Genomic DNA, 20,006 nt, shown 5'->3' on the forward strand with positions numbered 1-20,006 from the left:
ATTCCTGTATATCATTGACAAGATAAGCTGCTCTGGCAGCCTGTCTGCACTGCTCAGAAAACTTCATATTTGAATTTGCTAAAGCTTTCCAAAAAAAAAAAAGTGGCACACTTCTGAATAGCTGCTTCTGGTGAGCACGTCTGCTAATGCTCAAGTTGTTCTGTACTGTTACTGGATTATCTGTTGATAATTGAACCTAGTAAAAATAATTAATTTTCTTATGCAGGTAACATTTATTCTATATGGTAAATTAAATGATAACGTAATTATTAATGGTGTATTGAAGCAGTACAAATTGAAAAATTGCAAGAGTTGATAAATTTCTTTGTTTTTTGAAATACCTTTTCTTATTTAATAGAGGTTAAAAGGGGGGGGGGGGTGCATTGCAAAATAGAAATTGTCTAACATACTGCATCATTATTTATGTCTGTCAGATTAATTTTAAAAAAAAATTAATTTTAACCAAAGTAGTTTAGCAGATATACAAAGTGACACCCAGTTACATTTGAAAACTTTGCTAAAGTTTCCAAAAAAAAAAGAGGGAGAGGCACAGTTCTGAATAGTTGCTTCTGGTGAGCATGTCTGCTGATGCCCAACTCATTCTGTGCTGTTACTGGATGGTCTGTTAATAATTGAACCCTATGAAATTTAAAGCAAAACTTAAATTTCTTTACAGAGGTAACATTTATACCATATGGTAAATTAATCTTATGATAATTTAATTATTACTGGTATATTGAAACAGTACAAATTGAAAAATCTCAAGGGATGATAAATTGCTGAGCTGCTCTCCAGTTACAAATGTGTAATTCACAAACAAAGCTTTATGAAATATACAATATAATGCTGTCATGAATGAGCAATATTTGGCTATTTCATTATTTTTTCTGTTAAAAATGCAAATGGGTAGAAGTTCTTATTTTGAAGTTCATAATCACAAAAATTAAAATGCATGATGTTGATCTAAAGCTGGCTGTCCATGCTCAAGATAGATAGTCAGTCAGTTTGATAATTAACAGTCATGCTATTTAACACACTTGCTGTTGCTTATATTTGCAAGGGTCCTTTCTATGTGCCTTTAGTGTAACATATTTTTTATATTTTCAGTCCTGATGTCTCAGGCTGTGGATCCATTATATCAACTTTATAATAAAATTTTATAAGAAAACACTTTTTACACAAAATTTTATCAGTAGGCATACACACTAAGAATGAGGTTTTGTTTTTCACAAAATAAGAATTAAAATTCAATAATCATTAACAAATTTTACTTTTTCTTGTGGAAAATACTAAATGAGATAAAATAACTTCAACATAAGCAAAGAACATATGAAACTGTGAACCAGGTGTACAGCTTTTATAGCACTCTGGACAATGAAATTAATGCTTAGTAAAATCCCAGCCATAAATGCAAATGGTTCAATCAGTGTATTGATATCAATCAGTTGTTCATTTCACATGCCTTTATTTTTACATCTCTCATTTTTATATTTATTAACCACAATTGAATGGATGCATATTTGCATTAAGGCACAAAATTTTCAATTCATTTTGACACAACTTTGTATTCCGGCAGGGAATGTGTTAACACACTGGAGGAAGTAGGCGGCCTTGTCAGTCAGTCAAGGACATTCGTACGTGCCAAAGCAAATTCTCTTCTGAACACTGCATAATTAAGTGCTAATTGAAGTTTTCAGCATGACAGGATTAAACTCCTAAGTTGTCATATAGCATCAGAGGCAGTGACTAATCACTCAGGTGGAAGAACATCCACTGAATAAAGAACAAGTAAAGAAATCTTACCTCAATTGCAAAGATTCTATAGCAGCGAAAATCACTAAAGCCAGACTCATTCTATGAAAACTTTAGAAGTGCCCATGGCATTGATGCTACAGCTTGCTTGCACGTCTAGTCTTTGAGCAATTCATGCAGTATTCCTCGAACATGAATGGCCAGATTAATGCTTTATATAACAACTGTGGGACTTGACAACTCCTTTGAATTCCTCATTGCTAACTTTGTTCAGAAATACCAACACAGTTGTATGACTTTCTTAAATTCCCTGTAGCATAAATTAATTACAGTGTGTGCACACCTTGCACATCACTTAATTTTAAAATAACCGTGTGGTAAGAATTTTTATTGCGTGCATTTGAAATCTCCATCCCACACATCTGCATTTGAGAAAACATTAAATTTTAAGATATTATGAGGTGATGGCTGGCACACTCAGATGCTGAATTATTGGGTGTTTTGGACCATTAGATGTCAGATTATTATTGTTGGATTCTTAATGTACAGTAATACCCCGACTTACGCGAACTCGGAGTTACGCGGTTCTTGATTTTTTCGTTTGGCAACACTGCCGCCCACTATCTTCAAGGTCGTTTTTCATATGTTATCGATATACGGTGCGACGGCGGAGAATGAGAGCGAAAGATGAACAAAATTCAACTTTGCTGCTTTTATATCAGTGAAGGGGGAAACACATTTCACCATAATAACGTAAAAACCAACACAATTCCAGCTATCGGTATGCAATTAGATCGAGTTTACTACCAGTTTATAACAGATTTCACTAGCAGAAACGCAACTGGATTTTTATTGTTTTATGGTAGTAACCCCTAGAAATGTAAGGTGTTAATAGCGTATCTCTGCCTTTATGGTGTTGTTTATTCAGTTGCTACCATCGCAGCTTTGTTTATGCGTATCAAGCGTGCCTCCTCGTTTTGTAATTGTGCTTTATTCCCTAAAAATGAGTAAAATACTTAATTAAAAGGTGTGAAAAGGAAGCGTCCTGGTGAAGACACTGCAGATTCAGAGAGAAAAAGAAAAGCAATTATCGATAAACAGAGGCGGACTGGGTCAAAAATTCTTACCCGGGAAAATTTATAGTGGCCTCATACTATGGTTTATGGCCAAAATCACACTGGCCCACCGGGGTTTCCCCGGTAAGGCTTATGGCCAGTCCGCCTCTGTCGATAGAGAAAAAATATGAAATTGTGAAACGCTTTGAGCGAAATGAAAGACCATGTGATATTGCACGTGCTACAGGCCTAAATGAAGCAACGGCGAAAAGCACATGACAATTGCAAACTTGACAGGTTGAAAATTGAAAAGGGCTCAATTGTAAAGGGCTTAAAAATTTTAGAAAACATAGACTCCAACGAAGAACGCGTTATAGCTACAAAGCAAGAAATAAAAAAATTATTAGCTTGCTACGAAGAAATTCTGCGTGAAAAAAAGAACGCGCTGTGTCGTCAGACGAATTTGCTAGATTTTATGAAGCCATCGACATCGAAATAACTTTTTAACGTAAGTCATTTGTTTTTCTAATACATATTTTGTATTAATATGTACAAAGAACTGCAATTTTATTAATATTTTTCTTCTAAACTAGTGTTTTTGTTAGTCCTTGGTCCCAATTAAGCAAAATTTATATGTATTTATATGCAAAGTTGTACCCCGACTTACGCGAATTCGACTTACGCGATTTTCGTCGGACCCACCTATCGCGTAACTTCGGGGTATTACTGTACTATACTCATATTTGTAAGATATTTATTAAAAAATATGTATATAACTGAAATATATAATAGGGTAAGTATATTATCTCTGTGTTTGAATTTACAAAGTATACAAAAAATGCTTGTGTGTGTGTGTGTGTGTGTATATATATGTAATTTATTGAAAATTGGGTGAATGGGCTGAGAAATGGTAGTTAAAGTTTAACATTGACAAATGCAAGGTTCTGCATATGGCTCTCAGTAATCCCAGAGTTAACTTATCAGCTGTGTGGTACCACACTCAAGTAGTGGAAAATGAAAAAAGACCTGGGTGTAATTGTGCAGTCAGATATAAAATTCTCTAAGCAGTGCAAACATGCTGCCTGAACAGCTTGTGGGCTTTTGTCAATGATATACAGAAACTTTGCTAGCAGGGATCAAGAGGTGATTATTCCTTTGTACAAGGCCATGGTTAGGCCACATCTTGAGTATTGTATGCAGGTCTGGAGGCCAGACTTTAGGAAGGATGTACATCTGCTGGAATGGGTGCAGAGAAGAGCAACCAGATTGGTGAATGGAACAAAAGGGTGCTCTTACCTAGAAAGGCTTCAGTTCTGAAAATTGCAGTGTCTGCGAGGCACCTGTGGGACACCTGCGGGGTGATCTGATTGAGGTATTTAAGGTCTTGAATGGATTGAGTAAACTGAATGTGAATGGAATTCTTCCTCTTGCTGAGACTATACACATAAGGGGGTATACATTTAAGTTGAGGAAGGATAGTTGCAGGATAGATGTGTGGAAGTTTTCCTTCAGCTAGTGGGTGGGACAGGCTTCCATCTGTTATTGTGGAAGTGGATGGTTTGAATAAATTCAAGGAAGAACTAGACAAATTCTTGGAAGGTATCAATGGGAGAAGTGTAAAGTGTTTTTTTTTTTTTTTTTTTTTGGCTGATGCTATATAAGCTTGGTTTCTTTCATCATTTGCCATTACTACTGCTAATATTTTGGGGGTTGACCTTTGAAAAAGTCACTAAAATTTAGCAATATAACAATATTGTGTGTGTGTGTGTGTGCGTGCGCACACTCTGTAAATTCAAATAGATATACTTAACTGTATATACTTACCATATTATATATTATAACTGTATATATTCATTATCGTTGTGAGGTTTAATTGTTTTATCAGTTGTGACCTTAGTCTATTTATGTGTAATAAGGTTTAACTACTTACCATTTATAGCAGTAAATCATGATTGCTCAAATTGTGTGTGTGCTGGGTTTCTTATTTTATTTTTTATATATTACAGAAAGCTTTTTGTTGGCGGCTTAAGTTGGGAGACTAGCAAAGGTAAGTTATTCCTGTTCATAAAATAGTTTGAGATATTGTGTTTAAAATACAGTGGATGCTGCTTCTTGTCCTATCATTGGCCACTTATTGTAACCAAATACAAAATTACAAAACCAAAACCATTTGTTCCCTGGTATAGTGCAGTTTGATATATCACTCCCCTCCATCTCCTGGAGTTTTACCCTTCAACCCTAATACTCTTCACATCAAATGCTATAAGAGTTAACCCATCCACATGTGGTTCAGTGTGAGTGACCTTCAAAAAACTTTCTGCCACCTTTCACCAAGGTTGTTTGTTTACTTTTACTGACATTACCTTCCAGGGAAAGAAGTTTCTGTTGAATTGAATCGTCATAACTGTCTACACTCCCAGGATGAAAAAGTTTCCTACACTCATTGTAAAATATCCATGTTGTTTAAAACTGAGGAAGAGTTGTTTAAACAAAAGACATTTTTCAGAGAAAAATGTCTTTTGTCTGTAAAGATTGGTATAAAGTACCAATTTAGTTCATCAGGAACATAGCCGAGTTATTTATGGACAGTGCACGATTGTGTCATATTTGTTTTAGTTTAAATGTTGTGATGATAAAGTATTAACTGAAGCAAAGTGAACAATTAATATGACCCCATATTCAGGAACAGCTGAAAAAGATCTAGAGAGGTCTTCCTTTACTCCTTATCACTGCCTTTATTTTACTTGCTAGTATAAGCATTTGTGATCTGTGGGTTCAAGTGAAGATTTACCATTCCAAGGTTGTGTTTAGGCTTTGTATATGCTAAATATATATTCTGTTTATAATTTTTATTTTAATATTTTTTCTTTTCTTTATGTTAGTTTAATACTAATTGATTATAGGAACAGTAGCAGATAGCAAAAAAAAAGAAAACCCATTTTTTTTATACAGATTAAACAATACTTGTGATATGCCTAGAGAGATTAGAAGTCAGGGTAATCCTTGATAGAGATGTATGATCTTTTCTAGAAATCTGTGTTATTTAAAATGAGCATAGTAGCAGTAGACTTTTTTTTTTCATGAGAAATAAGATAGAACTGAGTTCTAGAAGGATTGAAATTAACTAAGGGTTCTTCATCCTATTGGAGAATTACATGGAGATCAACATTTAGGGAATTAGTGATGGATATGTGAGAAGTTGAGGCTGTTTATGCAGGGCAAGGTTTCTCAAACTGGAAGGTGGAATGAAGTGCTATCACAAGAAAACTATGGATAGTTTCCTAGTCACAGTTGGAAGGTCATTGATATATAAGAGGAAATGAATAGGAGAAAGACAGCTGTCTACCATCACCTGCAATGAGAAGTTAGAGATAAAATTGAATACCCAATTGCAAAAAATAGTTGGCATTCTGTCCTGTTCTTTAACTTGTTTATGGAATAAAGGGATTTTGATCTCTAATGTGCGAAAGAAAGTTTTATGTCTTAAAAAAAAAACTTGTTCATTTTAAAATACTTTAATCAAACAACATATAATGTACTGCATACATTCTATTTCCTTAGAAATCTTTTCCACTTACTGAGTTTTATTTATAGTCCATTTTGCTCTCCCTCTTAAAACAACAGTAATCTCACGTCATGGTAAGTCTCCAGTGACCTTGGTACTGCTCTTTCCATCATAGATATTTCCCGAAGAAAATGTTCCCTTTGCTCATTACTTACATTTCCCAAATTCTGATAGGAAAAACAGATAGGAATTGAAGAAAATGAATTTTCAAAGACATTTGGAAGCCCATATCTTTATAACATTGCAGTAAAGTTGACACCAGAAATTCATAATTAACTCTTTTTTTTTTCTTCCAAGAAATTCATGTACAACTACTTTAAACAATTTCCAAGCTGCTAATTCACTATCCTGTAACTTTGTTTCAAATGCATCACCTTTGAGGAGTTTATTTGAGGCTCGATGAAAATTCCTTCTTTCAGTTTTGTATCTGTTAAATTGGGAACAGTTTCCTTAGGTAGCAGAATCCACTTCTTTTTTATCCAGAGGACCAGAGCCTTAACAAAATTCTTCATTAATCCAAGTTTTGTATGCAAAGGTGAAAGAAGAACCTTTTTTTTTTTTTTTTTGGTTTGCCCAGTGGAGCATTTTATATTACTTCACCCTAGTAATTATTCTTCCCTCTTTTCGTCACTGCCGCATGATCTAATATTTTAATCTGTGTATGACTGTTCCACACACACATAGAAAACAATAGTATGGTTGAAACTACCCTGCAGACCAGTGAGTAGTCTAATTACTTTAAGGTCACCATAGACATTCTGAGCAAAGTCACGATACTTTTATTTCACTCAGGATCTTGAACATACCCTCATGTTTTTATTTTCAAGCCTGAAATAGAAGAACTGATAGGAATGCATTTTTGCATGTTCTGCTGCAAAACTGCTCTAAACTTAATTTTGAGGCACTGTTTAGGATATGCCATTCATTAGGATGGTGTTAAATTTTTAAAAAAAAGAAAAAGATAGTGAAGTTTGTTTGAAAGACTGCTAATATCCTTATAGAATATTAGCTGCTAATATCCTTATATTTTATGGGTAAACACAATACCATCTGCAATAAAATATTTTGAAAATGGTTTGACATTTTTTGATATACTGTAATTTAGTTCCTGCTCAAATACTTCCACCCTTGTAATTCAGAACAAATATTAACAGTTGTTTAAATCACAAACTTAGTCATTCAGCCATTCTTGCTTAATTAAGTGCAGTACGTTAGAATTTTCTGGTTGGTAGTCTAAATCTATTGAAGTGGAACAGTCTAGCAAAGTCATCCTTGGTGCGAGGATACAAGTATCCTTGTACCAAGGATGACTTCGTTGGACTGTTCATCACTGTTTCCTTTATCCCATGATTTTTGCAGATCTGGTATTATCAGGTCTTCATTATGTGGAACAACCTTATTGTAGATGATATGCTGTGCTTGCATTTTTCTGGAAATCACTGATATTTCTGTCATGTGCAAATAGCAATTGTCAATGTCGTTGCATTTTTGCCATTTGGAATGGCAAAAGGCATATTAATTTTCTAGGTTAGCCACATCCACAGATTTGTGGTGCAGATAATACAGCATATATGTGGAGCCCAGGTTTTGTCTGGATATCACCAATCATTCAACTAAAGTACAAAGAATATGTGTATTTTGTAATAGTGTAGATTTTTTTTTCTTATGAGTTTGTTGAAAATCATCCATGCATATAGCACAATTATCAGGGTTATTCGGACGCTTTCTTTCTGCTTAAACATTTTAACTATACAATGCTAAGCAAAACAGAAGAAACAAACTACTCACACTGCAACTCTTTCCATTACTAAAAGAGAGTGGTGGGAGACAGAGAAGTTTGAACCTGTTAACCCTCCCTAACATTGCTGCCATCTTTAAACTCATCAAACATTATTTGCAGACATCAGATCAGTGTCGTATCTATTTCCCTAAATTTTAGTAAGTTATATGCATTATGGGTAAACACAAAAATTATGACATGATGTGAAATTTAAAGAATTATTTTTGAAATATGCTTATAAAAATTGACTGAAATCAGCTGATATATTAGTTGATGTATTAAAAAAACATTACTAATTTTAATCTTTTTCTGTCAATAAACTCATTAAAACAATATTCACTTGACAAAGTGTGGTTTCTTAAAACTTAGTAGTAGTATAAGGCTGTCAACTGGTGGATTGCATGCAGTACCATCAGTTGGTTTTGTCTCTCCTGTGGGACTATTCTCCCATTTCCCAAAATATGTGATAATACTTTTCTCCTTTTTTTAAAAAAAAGCAGTGAAGTTTCGAAAACATATTAAGAGCAGTACTTATTATATATTGTAATTTTTCACATGACATGTAGTAAATAACTTCTGATAAGAAGCAAATTCATTAAATATTTCAAATTTTGGTATGTAACATTACAATATATTAAATTTAAATTAATAGTTTTAAACCTTATGGGCCTAATACGACGGGAGGGGATTTGAAAAGTTCGTGGCTCAAATATGAAGGGTTTATTTAATGAGTCTTGTAACATCATAGTCCCCTTTGGAGTCAATACTCTTTTGCCACTGATGCTACAAAGCTTTGATTACTGCTGTGAAGAAAGCTTTTTTTTTTCTTGGGCTTCCAATAACACATGCATTGCATTGGACTCTAGCCAGGGATTTTTTCAAATTATGAAATGGATGAAAGTTGGATAGTGCTTATCTGGTGCGTATGGGGGATGATCTAAAGATTTCAAAACCACAACTCATTCAGTGCAACCATGGCAATGGCAGACTTGTGAACAGGTATGTTGGCCTGGTGGAATAAGACTCCTTTGCTGAGTTTTCTTCAGAATTTCTTTGTTTTCAAGCAAGTGCTTCACAGTGTCTTCATAATATGCCTCTTTCACTGGGAATATTATGCCGAATGAAAGGGGCACAGCATCCCAAAAAACCAATGTCATCAACTTGCCAGCAGAAGGAAGTTTGGACTGCTCCTTTGTCTATGAATGAAAGTGATGGACCCACATCTCATCTGTGGTCACAAACCTTGCAAGCAAATTTTCTGGATCTGCTTGAAAACAGTGTAAATGTTCACTTGAATATGCAAGATTTGATTTGCTGTCAACAACTTTGGAATCCATCATGCTAACACTTTTTTCTTAATGAGAACCTCTGTTATTATATGGTACACACATTCAGATGTTCAGATGAGATGCCAGAGAGGCTGGCCGAGTACTGAACTATCACTCTCGATCACTTGTCACCAGATCATTCACACTCGACTTCTGGAGTGATGGACTTGGCAGGTCTTCACAGTGTGCATCATCCTCCATGCCGTCCCTCACTCGTTTAAATTCTGCTACCCATTTCTTAACCATGGAATAGGAAGGAAGATCATCCTCCAGTGTTTTAACTACATCATTATGAATTGCTTTTGGCACTGGTCTCTGTTTTCGCAAATACTGGATGATTGCACAGTTATTGATTTTGTCCATTTTTCCCAATTCACACAACTTTGTTGACTTCAGCACCTGTAATTAAAAAAAAGACAGTTATCGAAACTGCACAAAACTTGATGGATTACTATTTGAAGTGTTATACATTTTAAGTGCAGAAATTTTTAACACTACCACTACTATTTCATACTCAGGCCACAAACTTTTCATATGCCTCTTATATTATTAGTGTGCTTGTGCTTCATAGATCTAATCATTGCAGGGCAAGTATTTGTATTAGTATAAAGCATTTTTTATAATGCAGCTCATGAAGATGTATGAACGGTACAATGCATCCCCTCAGTGGTTTGAAGTCAGATAGCCATTCTGTAGTATATCTTCATGTTCTTCTCTAACCTGATATAAGCAATAAAATAAAACTTAACTCAGGAGCTCATAGTTGCCATGGCAACCACCGATAAAGGATTCTGGCTTGGTGAATAGTATCTTACAAGTTGGTTTACCCACTGTTAAGTTGAATTTTTTTTATAATCTCTCCCTCTTGTAAGGATTGGTGTAACTTTCGACAAAGATACAGTATAAATGCAGAAATTTGACATTTTATGGAATGAATGTTATTGGTTTGAGTAATATGACAAGGAATAACAAGGGAAAGTACTAGGGAAAAAGAATACTCTAGACCAGTGTTTCTCAACCTTTTTGTTTTCATTATTGCCCCCGAAAGGCCTTTTTTTTTTTTTTTTTTTAGACAATTTTTTTTTTCTAATCACTCCCCATGAAATTTTAAACAAGAAAATACTTTATACGTACTCTTTTTATTCAATGAGTCTGGTAACGGAGCCTGATACTTCTTAGCTAAAAGGTCAGTGTTTGGTACGATCTTAGTAAATTTAATTCTAATGTCTCCTCTTGAACATATGCCAGTTCTGTTTCTTCCCTTTGTTTATATTTTATTTACTGAACTAAAACCACTGTCAACCATATAGGATGTTGGAAAACAAATCAGTACTTTGGCCATTTCAGACCACATTGTTGGATAAAAAAGTTTAGTTGTTTTTGATCATCTCAACTCTGCATTCCACCTTTTTATTTGCATTCTTTGTTACATTTTAATTCAATGAGTTCTTGAATTTCTTCACTAGTAGACTGGACAACGCATCCAATGGCTTCACTTAAAAAGAAAATAAATCTGAAAATCTGTTTTGTTTCACCTTTTAAGGAATACAAATGATCTGAATAATTCTTAAGATCATTCTCAATGAGAGATTGATTTCAGCTAACTCTTGCATACCACGAAATTGTTTTCTCATTAAATTGCTTTCAAATATTTCCAGTTTTTCAGTGAAGGCTTTTAATATGTGTTTGCAGTCTATCACAATAATTAATTTCCCTTGAAGTGATACTTCATTAAGGTTTCAAAAAATCCAAACCATATAGTATATGTTGTTTTTGTGTTTCCTGATCTCCTTTGCTAAATCTGTCTCCTTCACTTTCTAAAAAACTAATTATCATATCAAAAAGGTTTACAAATCTTGTTAGACAGTTTCCTTTAGAAAGCCATCTGACTTCTGTATGTAAAAGAAGCCTTGCATACTTTTCTTCATTATCAGCACAATTTTCTGAAAAGGCGATCATATTTGCTATGTGACTTAATTTTACTGATGGTTTTAATAACTATACTGAGAGATTGATAAAGAAATGGTCTAATATTTTTTCAACCAGATGATGTCGGTACATAGTGCAGTGTATCGCAAGAACTTCAGGACATATTTCCTTTAGGTGGGCTATAAAACCTTTGTCTTCCAATCAGGGAGGTAGCACCATCAGTGGCAGAGCATACCAAATTTTCCAGTGGTACTTGTTTTTCATCAAACCATGTTTTTTACAACAGCAAAAATGGATGCTCCAGTACAGTCAGTTTCTTTAGATTTTACAAACTACATCTCTTCTTGCAATTTGCAGTCATCATTGAAATAATGAACATATGCCATTAGAACAGTCTTATTGTCAGTAACTGTGGATTCTTCAATCTGAATAGAAAATTTTCTCATTTTTAGTTTGTCAATTAGCTGCTCTTCAATATTAACTGATATCTCATCGATTCGTCTTCAAATTGAATAATTGCTCAGTGGCAATCCTTTTAAAATACTGGAAGGATTTTGATGCATCACTTGAAATTAGTTTCTAATGCGGATCATATAACAGTCTCAGCAACTATGAGAACTACCAGTTTTTGCAATGATTTCTGCAATTTTATAATACGCAATCATTCCATCATTTATTTGTGTCTTCTTCTTAAATAAGGAAGAAACAATGTTACATTTCCCAAAATTCTGTTTTAAATTTTTAAAATATTCAATATATTTACCAAATTTATCAGGATGTTTCCCTTTTAAGTGATATAAAAGTCTTGATGATTTCATAGCCTCATTTGAAAAAGAACTATTACACATAACACACAGGCATTCTTGAGTCAATTGGGCTTTCAATAAAACCATAAGCTAGATACATCCAGATACTGTCAACACTTTCTTTTTAGCATTTGATATGATTGATGATGTGTTGAATAACTACAAAGAATTAAATAATAAAATATAAATAATTTTTATTTAACTCTCATAGTCACTCACAAAAGCATTGTGAATCAAGAATAAACAACTTCCATATGGAAACAATAAATCAGTACTAATTGTCACTTAGAAAGTAAAAACAATAGACTGAAACATTTCCTCATCCCATCCATGCCTCATATATTGACCAATGAAACAAAAGAATAAATAAACATTGCCGTCAGAAAGGTGCAAATGCCAAGAATTGCAGACACATTATCCCTGAAAGCACTTAGGCATTTAATGCTGATGAAAAGCACAGGTAGTTGAATTAAATCACACTCACTATCTCCCTTTTATTAAAATTTCTCACTCACTCCTACTATAATATATCTATATGTTAAAAATCAGTTTTCTGAGGGGTAAAGAAAGTGCAGTGCAAGAAATTAAATATTAAGAAATAAGATGTCAGGTAGGGTCGAACTTTGGAGGGCACAAACCATTGTAATAACCATGATTTTTTTGCCCCCCAAAACGAATTTTCGCCCCGTTGAAAATCACTGCTCTAGACCAGTGCTTCTCAAACTATCTGTGTTGAAGGACCAGTTTCTTTTATTTCTTTTTATCTGTCATGGACCAGTACTTTTGTAAAATACAAATCTTGCGGACTGGTAACGTCCGCGACCAGTTTCCAATTTGTCACGGACAGGTAACAAACAGTTTGCAGACTGGCATCTGTCCATGGACCACACTTTGAGTAGCACTGCTCTAGACCTCATCATCACCCATGAGCCAGATGACATAATAGAGCTGACAGTACAGGAACCAGTAGCAAGGAGTGATCACGGAATTCTGTGGTGGACGATGAAGAGAGAGGTAGCAGTAGTTAAAGGAAAAGGAATGGGTTGTAATTTCAGGAAAATAAATTACAAATGGCTTAAGGTGCTACATGGTCTCTATTAACTGGGTAGATATTGCACAGAGAGTAAATACAATTGAATTACGATTCAGTTGTATTTAAGTGTGGATTGAAGTATATATAGTAAACCCTTGAAACCCTTGCTAATCTGGATTAATTGGGGGAGTGGTCACCCAGATTATGTGATAATCCGGATTAGTGAATCAAAAGATAGCCTTAAAAGAACAAAAACTTAGAACACAAATAAATGGAAAATTTAATAAAAAAAAAATATAGGTAGTGCTGATGAAAATAAATAACAAAAATATCACTGTAGAACCTTTATTTAAAAACTATAAAATGACAGTACATTTATCCATCGATAGATCAATAAATGTATTGTCTTTTTATGCATTTATCAGGGGGCGCTGGCATCTCATGCCAATGGAACTTGATTGTTACTGTGAATACCACTTAAATCAGATTCTTTCAGCAAAACTTGTTTTGGCTTTTTTTTTTTTTTTTTTTTTTAAATGTCTGTCTGTTTGATACTCTGCTTTTATCACTTCCCACATCGAATTTTAAAGCAAATGTCTTTATAGATTCATTTTGTTTTTTAATATCGCAGTCTGTTGGCCAATACTAAATTCTTCAGCAATTTTTTTTCCCAGGAACACCATTTTCAATTTGTTCTATTACTTTGGCTGGCGTCTCATACCAATGGAACTTGATTGTCGCTGTGAATACAGTAAGCACTGATTATAGTGATCACTGGTTATTTGAATCAAATTTCAAAGAACTGATCCAAATCCGTAAAATGCACTATGCTTTCTTTGTTTACTAGAATCACATTTTTGGTTATAAGAATCAATTTTGAATGCCTCTGTGATATTTTTCTAAAGCACATTTCTAGAGGTCACAACCATAAAACAATTTACAGTTTCTGGTTTGTTGGGCTTTTCTGTTAGTGCAATAAATGGGTTGTAAACTTGATCTTATTCATTTATGATAATACCGATAGCTGGAATTCTGTGTTTTCGCATTATTATGGTGAAATGCTTTTCCCCTTCGTTGAAATCTGCTCTTCATTTCTATATCTAAACTTTGTCTCACTTGCGTGTGTTGTGTTAGTTCCAATTTGTGTGTGCCGTGTGCTTTGTTATTGATTGACGCTTATCTTTTTTACTGTGTTTTAAATTTTACTACCAAAAAAAATGTCAGTGACCAGAAAGAGAGTGAATTTGAGTGTAAAAGATGATAAGTTACGAATTCTAGAAACGTATGATCAATTAAACTCAGGCAATATGGCTCAAAGGGAAGTGGCAGTAAAATTAGAAGTGCCTTAGTCATCTTTATCAAAATTGTTAAAATCACGTCACACATTAAACACTATCTGATTAGTGAAACCAAAAAAATGAAGCGTGAAGGGAAATGCCAAACAGTAGATGAAGCCCTGTTCGTTTGGTTCAAGCAGGCCAGCTCATTTAATGTGCCAATCAATGGTAGCATTCTTCAAAAAGCTAATGATTTTGCTGAAAAATTACACGAAGAGTTTAAGACGATGGGCGGATGGCCGACAAGATGGAAGGAGAGGCATGAAATTGTTTACAAAAAAACTTCGCGGAGAAAAACAGGATTCCGATAGTTCTGCAGCTGACACCTGGTTGAAAACCTTTTGGCAAACCGTGTTAAGAACTTATAATCCTGAAGACATTTTTAATACAGATGAAACGGGGCTACCCCAGACCACTGCATGATTTTTAAAAATTCCTCTGCGTCTGCAGGAAAGAAGATCAAGGACAGGATTACAGTTCTTTTAACATGCAACATGACTGGAACAATCAAGATGAAGCTGTTAGTTATCGGCAAGAGTAAATCGTCTAGATGTTTTAAAGGAGTAAAACATCTGCCTGTCAAATATGCCAATAATACCGATGCTTGGATGACAGCTTCTTTATTTGAAGATTGTCTTTGAAAATGGGATTTGAAATTGGATAAGAAAAACAAAAAAATTTCATTCGTTTTGGACAACTGCCCAGCTCATCCAAAGTTGACTTTCAGAAAAGTTGAATTAGTTTTTCTACCTTCAAATACCACATCACTGATTGAACCTCTCGACCAGGGAATAATAAAAATCTTTAAGACCTTTTATAGCTCGGATATGAGGCTAAGAATCATCCAATTTATAGATGAAGGTTTGGGAACATCATCCGATATCGCAAAGCAAATAACTGTTCTAGATGCACTTCACATGATAATGAATGCCTGGAATGAAGTTTCCGAAACCTGCATTAGCAACTGTTTCAAAAAATGTGAATTAATTATTCATGATGGGCAGCTCAGTCATGATACTGATCACGTTGAAAAGCCTAACATTTGGTGGTCTACAAGTTACTACAGCTTTATCAAATGAAGAAATTGCCTAGTCTGTTACTGATAATTTCGCTGAGGAGGAGGAAAATGAAGATGAACCCGAACAAATTCCAGTTACAAGACGGCAAACTCGTGAAGCTATAGCCATCCTGAGGAGAGCGTTGGAAGAAACTGGTTCAAGTGATCGTGAATATAGCCTGTTATACAAAATTGAAAAATCCATAAATAGACTTTGTAGTGATAATTTAAAGCAATCTAAAATAAGTGACTATTTTAAATTATAATCATATTACAAAGTGTTATGTTTACTTAATATGTATATTAATTAAGTTAAAAACAGCTTTTGTGGATTTATTGGATGATTGTTTTCTACACCAGCATGTTCGGGAGGCAACTAGAGGGAGTAATACTCTTGATCTGATTATCAGTAGTGATTCTTCATGCATTAGGAATCTGCAGATAAAGGAACCACTGGGTGGCAGTGATCACAGTGTGCTGAAGTGGGATTTACTCAAGGAGGTAACTACCATCAGAGGTAAAGGGAAGGGTTTTTGCTTTCGTAAAGGTGACTATGATGGTCTGAGACAGTATTTAAATTCTATACAGTGGGACCAACTGATGATGTTACCAACAGCAAATTCAAAATGGGAAGCATTCAAGGAACTAATCTTGGAAGCTACCAGGCTTTACATACCAACCAAGAAATATTGTTCAAGGTTCAGGCCTAAATGGTTGTCAGATGAACTAATGAGACATATGGCAGAGAAGAAAAATGCATGGGATACATACAAATTAATGGGTGACATGGAAGCCTATGATAGATATAAGTTGGTCTGTAACCAAGTCACAAAGGAGATTAGGCAGGCAAAGGCAGATTATGAGAAATCCTTGGCAAAGGATGCAAAGAAAAACAGAAAAGAGTTCTTTACCTATTTAAACTCAAGAAGGAAAGGGATGAATCAGATTGGTCCACTGGATGTTGATGGTTCAACAGTTGAGGATCCAGCTCAGGTGGCTAAAAATCTAAACGAGTATTTTGCATCTACATTCACACATGAGGAGTTATTCAGGAAGGGGAATGTCGTAGGTGAAGTAAACATTGGCAGTGAGCTAGATGATTTTCTAATAACTGAGAGGAAAGTGGAGGAGAAATTGTAGAGGATAAACATAAAAAAGGCACCCGGGGTGGATGGGATCTATCCAGTTATATTAAAGGAGGCAGCAAAGGAAGTAAGCAAACCCCTAGCCATAATTATGAGAGCTTCTTGGACTCAGGGGAGGTACCCATGGACTGGAGATGTGCAAATGTAGCCCCAATTCACAAAGGAGGATCAAAGGCTGACACAAGTAATTATAGACCTGTTAGTTTAACTTCGGTTCCAGGAAAATTAATGGAGGCACTGGTTAAAGAAGCACTGCAGGATCATCTGGACAAGAATTCAGTTATAGCTCAGACACAGCATGGTTTTGTTAAGGGCAGGTCATGTCTGACCAATTTGATTGGATACTATGATGTAGTCACAAAAGAACTGGATGCAGGGAATAACTTTGATATTATATATTTGGATCTTAGAAAGGCTTTTGATACTGTTGCGCATGGAAGACTGCTGCACAAATTGGAGCAGTGTGGCATTGGAGGCAAATTGCTGCTTTGGATAAAGGGATGGTTGAGTGGCAGAAGACAGAGAGTGGTAATCAATGGACACTGCTCAATGTGGACTAATGTTATTAGTGGAGTTCCTCAGGGTTCAGTGTTGGGTCCATTGTTGTTTTCTGTATTTATAAATGATATTGATGATGGTGTATCAGGCTTAATGTCCAAGTTTGCAGACGATACCAAGGTTGGTAGGGTTGTTAAGGACACTACTGATACTATGCTGCTGCAACAGGATCTGGAAAGGTTGAGCAGATGGGCTGAGAGGTGGCAAATGAAGTTTAACATTGACAAATGTAAAGTACTACATATGGGAAACAGTAACCCCAGATCAACGTATCAACTCTGTGGTACTACGCTGACAGTGGTAGAGAATGAAAAGGACCTGGGGGTAATTGTGCAGGCAGATATGAAGTTCTCTGAGCAGTGCAGACGAGCTGCAAGAGTAGCTCATGGTGTCTTGTCAATGATATACAGGAATTTTTCTAGCAGGGACAGGGATGTGATTATTCCCTTGTATAAGGCATTGGTTAGGCCACACCTTGAGTACTGTATACAGGTCTGGAGCCCTCATTTCAAGAAGGATGTAGAGCTGCTGGAACGAGTACAGAGAAGGGCAACAAGATTAGTGAATGGAACAAAGGGTTGCTCTTACGAAGAAAGGCTTAAGTTTTGCAAATTACAGAGCCTGGAGACTAGGCATCGGCGAGGTGATCTGATAGAGGTGTATAAGGCTTTGAATGGCTTGAGCATGCTCAATGCCGATGGGATTCTTCCTCTTGCTCAGAATAATCACCTGAGAGGGCATAAATTCAAATTGAGGAAGGATGGATGTCGGATAGATGTGCAGAAGTTTGCCTTTAGCCAGCGGGCAGTTGGTTTGTGGAATAGACTCCCATCGCTTGTTGTTGAAGTTGATAGCCTAAACAAATTTAAGGCTCAGCTGGACAGGTATTTCGAACGAACGGAGGGGTGAAATGGGAGTAGTGGTTTTTTTTTTTTTTTTTTTTTTTTTGGCTGATGCTGAATAAGCTTGCTTTCTTGCATCATATGCCTCTACTAATGCTAATTAAGCTATGTACGTAAGTATACATTTATTTTTATTTTGCTAACCTGTGGATAAATTTTTTTATTTTGTTCGGAATGTAAAGATCGGAAGAATATTCCGATTTTTACGTATCTTTTAATTGGTAATAAACATTTGGTAATAAAGTGTAAATTTGTGCTTTATATCTCTATTTTTATAGCCTCTGGATAATATTTGTCGATTTTTGCTTATTAGAATCAAAATTCAATTTGCAAACATGATCACTATAACCAGCACTTACTGTACCACTTAAATCAGATTCTTTCAGCAACAATTTTTTTGGCTTTTTTTTTTTTTTTTTGTCTCTCTATTTGATACACTGCTTTTATAACTTCCCCCATCAAATTTTAAAGCAAATGTCTTTATAGATTCATTTTGTTTTTTAATATCGCACAGCCTGTTGGCCAATACCAAATTCTTCAGCAATTTTTTTCCCAGGAACACCATTTTTATGTTCTAATGCTTTGAACTTGTTAATCATAGTTAAAGTAACTTGCTTTCTTTTTATTCCACTTTTCAGTTCTTTAGAACCCGTAATTATATGTACATATGTTAACTTATGTATATGTATACGTATAAAGAAGTACACAAATAAAGCGATATAAGCAATAACTTCCATTAACTCAGAGTCAACAACGATACCGCACAACATGCAAGACAATGTAATGTATGTCCCATCTCTCTTTGCACACAGTCAGAGTGACAACTTATCTGCCTAAATTCCATATGTCTTTCAAAGTACTCAACTGTGAACAGAATTTTTCATATTTCGTTCTGGATTATCCGACATCCAGATTAACTGTAACCTAATTAGCGAAGATCAGTACAGTCAGTCCTCGTATAACACGTGTTTACACTACATGAATTCGATCATACACGATTTATAAATAGAGAAACAGTATCGTATATAACACGAACCGAATTCGCTTATGCACGATTCGCCTTTGTGTTGGAATCACCCCAACTGAACACGATAGAAATGAAGAGAAGATTCTGAAAATGTATTTGTTTTTTATATCAGTGAAGGGGAAACACATTTCACCATAATAACGTAAAATTCCAGCTCTCGGTATTATCGCAAATGCAATTAGATCGAGTTTACTACCAGTTTATAACAGATTCCACTAGCAGGAACGCAACTGAAAATTGTTTTTGTTGTTTTATGGTAGTAACCCCCATAAATGTGCTTTAGTAAAATGTGAGCTAGTGAGGTGTTAATAGAGATGTCTCTGCCTTTGCGGTGTTGTTTATTCAGCTGCTACACGCACACAGCTTTGTTTATGTGAATCAAGCATGCCTCTTCATTTTGTAATTGTGCTTTATTTCCTAAAAATGAGTAAAATACTTAAAAGATGTGAAAAGGAAGCATCCTGGTGAAGACACTACAGATTCAGAGAGAAAAAGGAAAGCAATATCGATAAATAGAGGCGGACTGGGTCAAAAATTCTTACCCGGGAAAATCTGCAGTGGCCTCACACTATTGTTTATGGCCAGAATCACACTGGTCCCGGGCCCACCAGGGTTTCCCTGATAAGGCTTATGGCCAGTCCGCCTCTGTCGATAGAGAAAAATATATGTAATTGTGAAACACTTTAAGTGAAATGAAAGACCACGTGATATTGCACCTGCTACAGGCCAAAT

At 35.2% G+C, this 20,006-nt stretch overlaps 1 protein-coding gene across 2 annotated transcripts in view; it reads left to right on the forward strand.

The window, feature by feature from the left end:
• Positions 1-20,006, forward strand: part of LOC150090584 (uncharacterized) — a 168,321-nt gene that overhangs the window by 7,459 nt on the left and 140,856 nt on the right. For both annotated transcript variants that reach the window (XM_090378868.1, XM_090378876.1), the window contains exon 2: positions 4,814-4,854. In XM_090378868.1, coding sequence (XP_090234994.1) covers positions 4,814-4,854 — 41 coding nt within the window. The remainder of the gene's footprint in view (positions 1-4,813; positions 4,855-20,006) is intronic.

The sequence above is a fragment of the Mastigoproctus giganteus genome, chromosome 1, assembly GCF_048544385.1.
Source record: "Mastigoproctus giganteus isolate SK-2022 chromosome 1, ASM4854438v1, whole genome shotgun sequence".
NCBI classification, from domain to species: Eukaryota; Metazoa; Arthropoda; class Arachnida; order Uropygi; family Thelyphonidae; genus Mastigoproctus; species Mastigoproctus giganteus.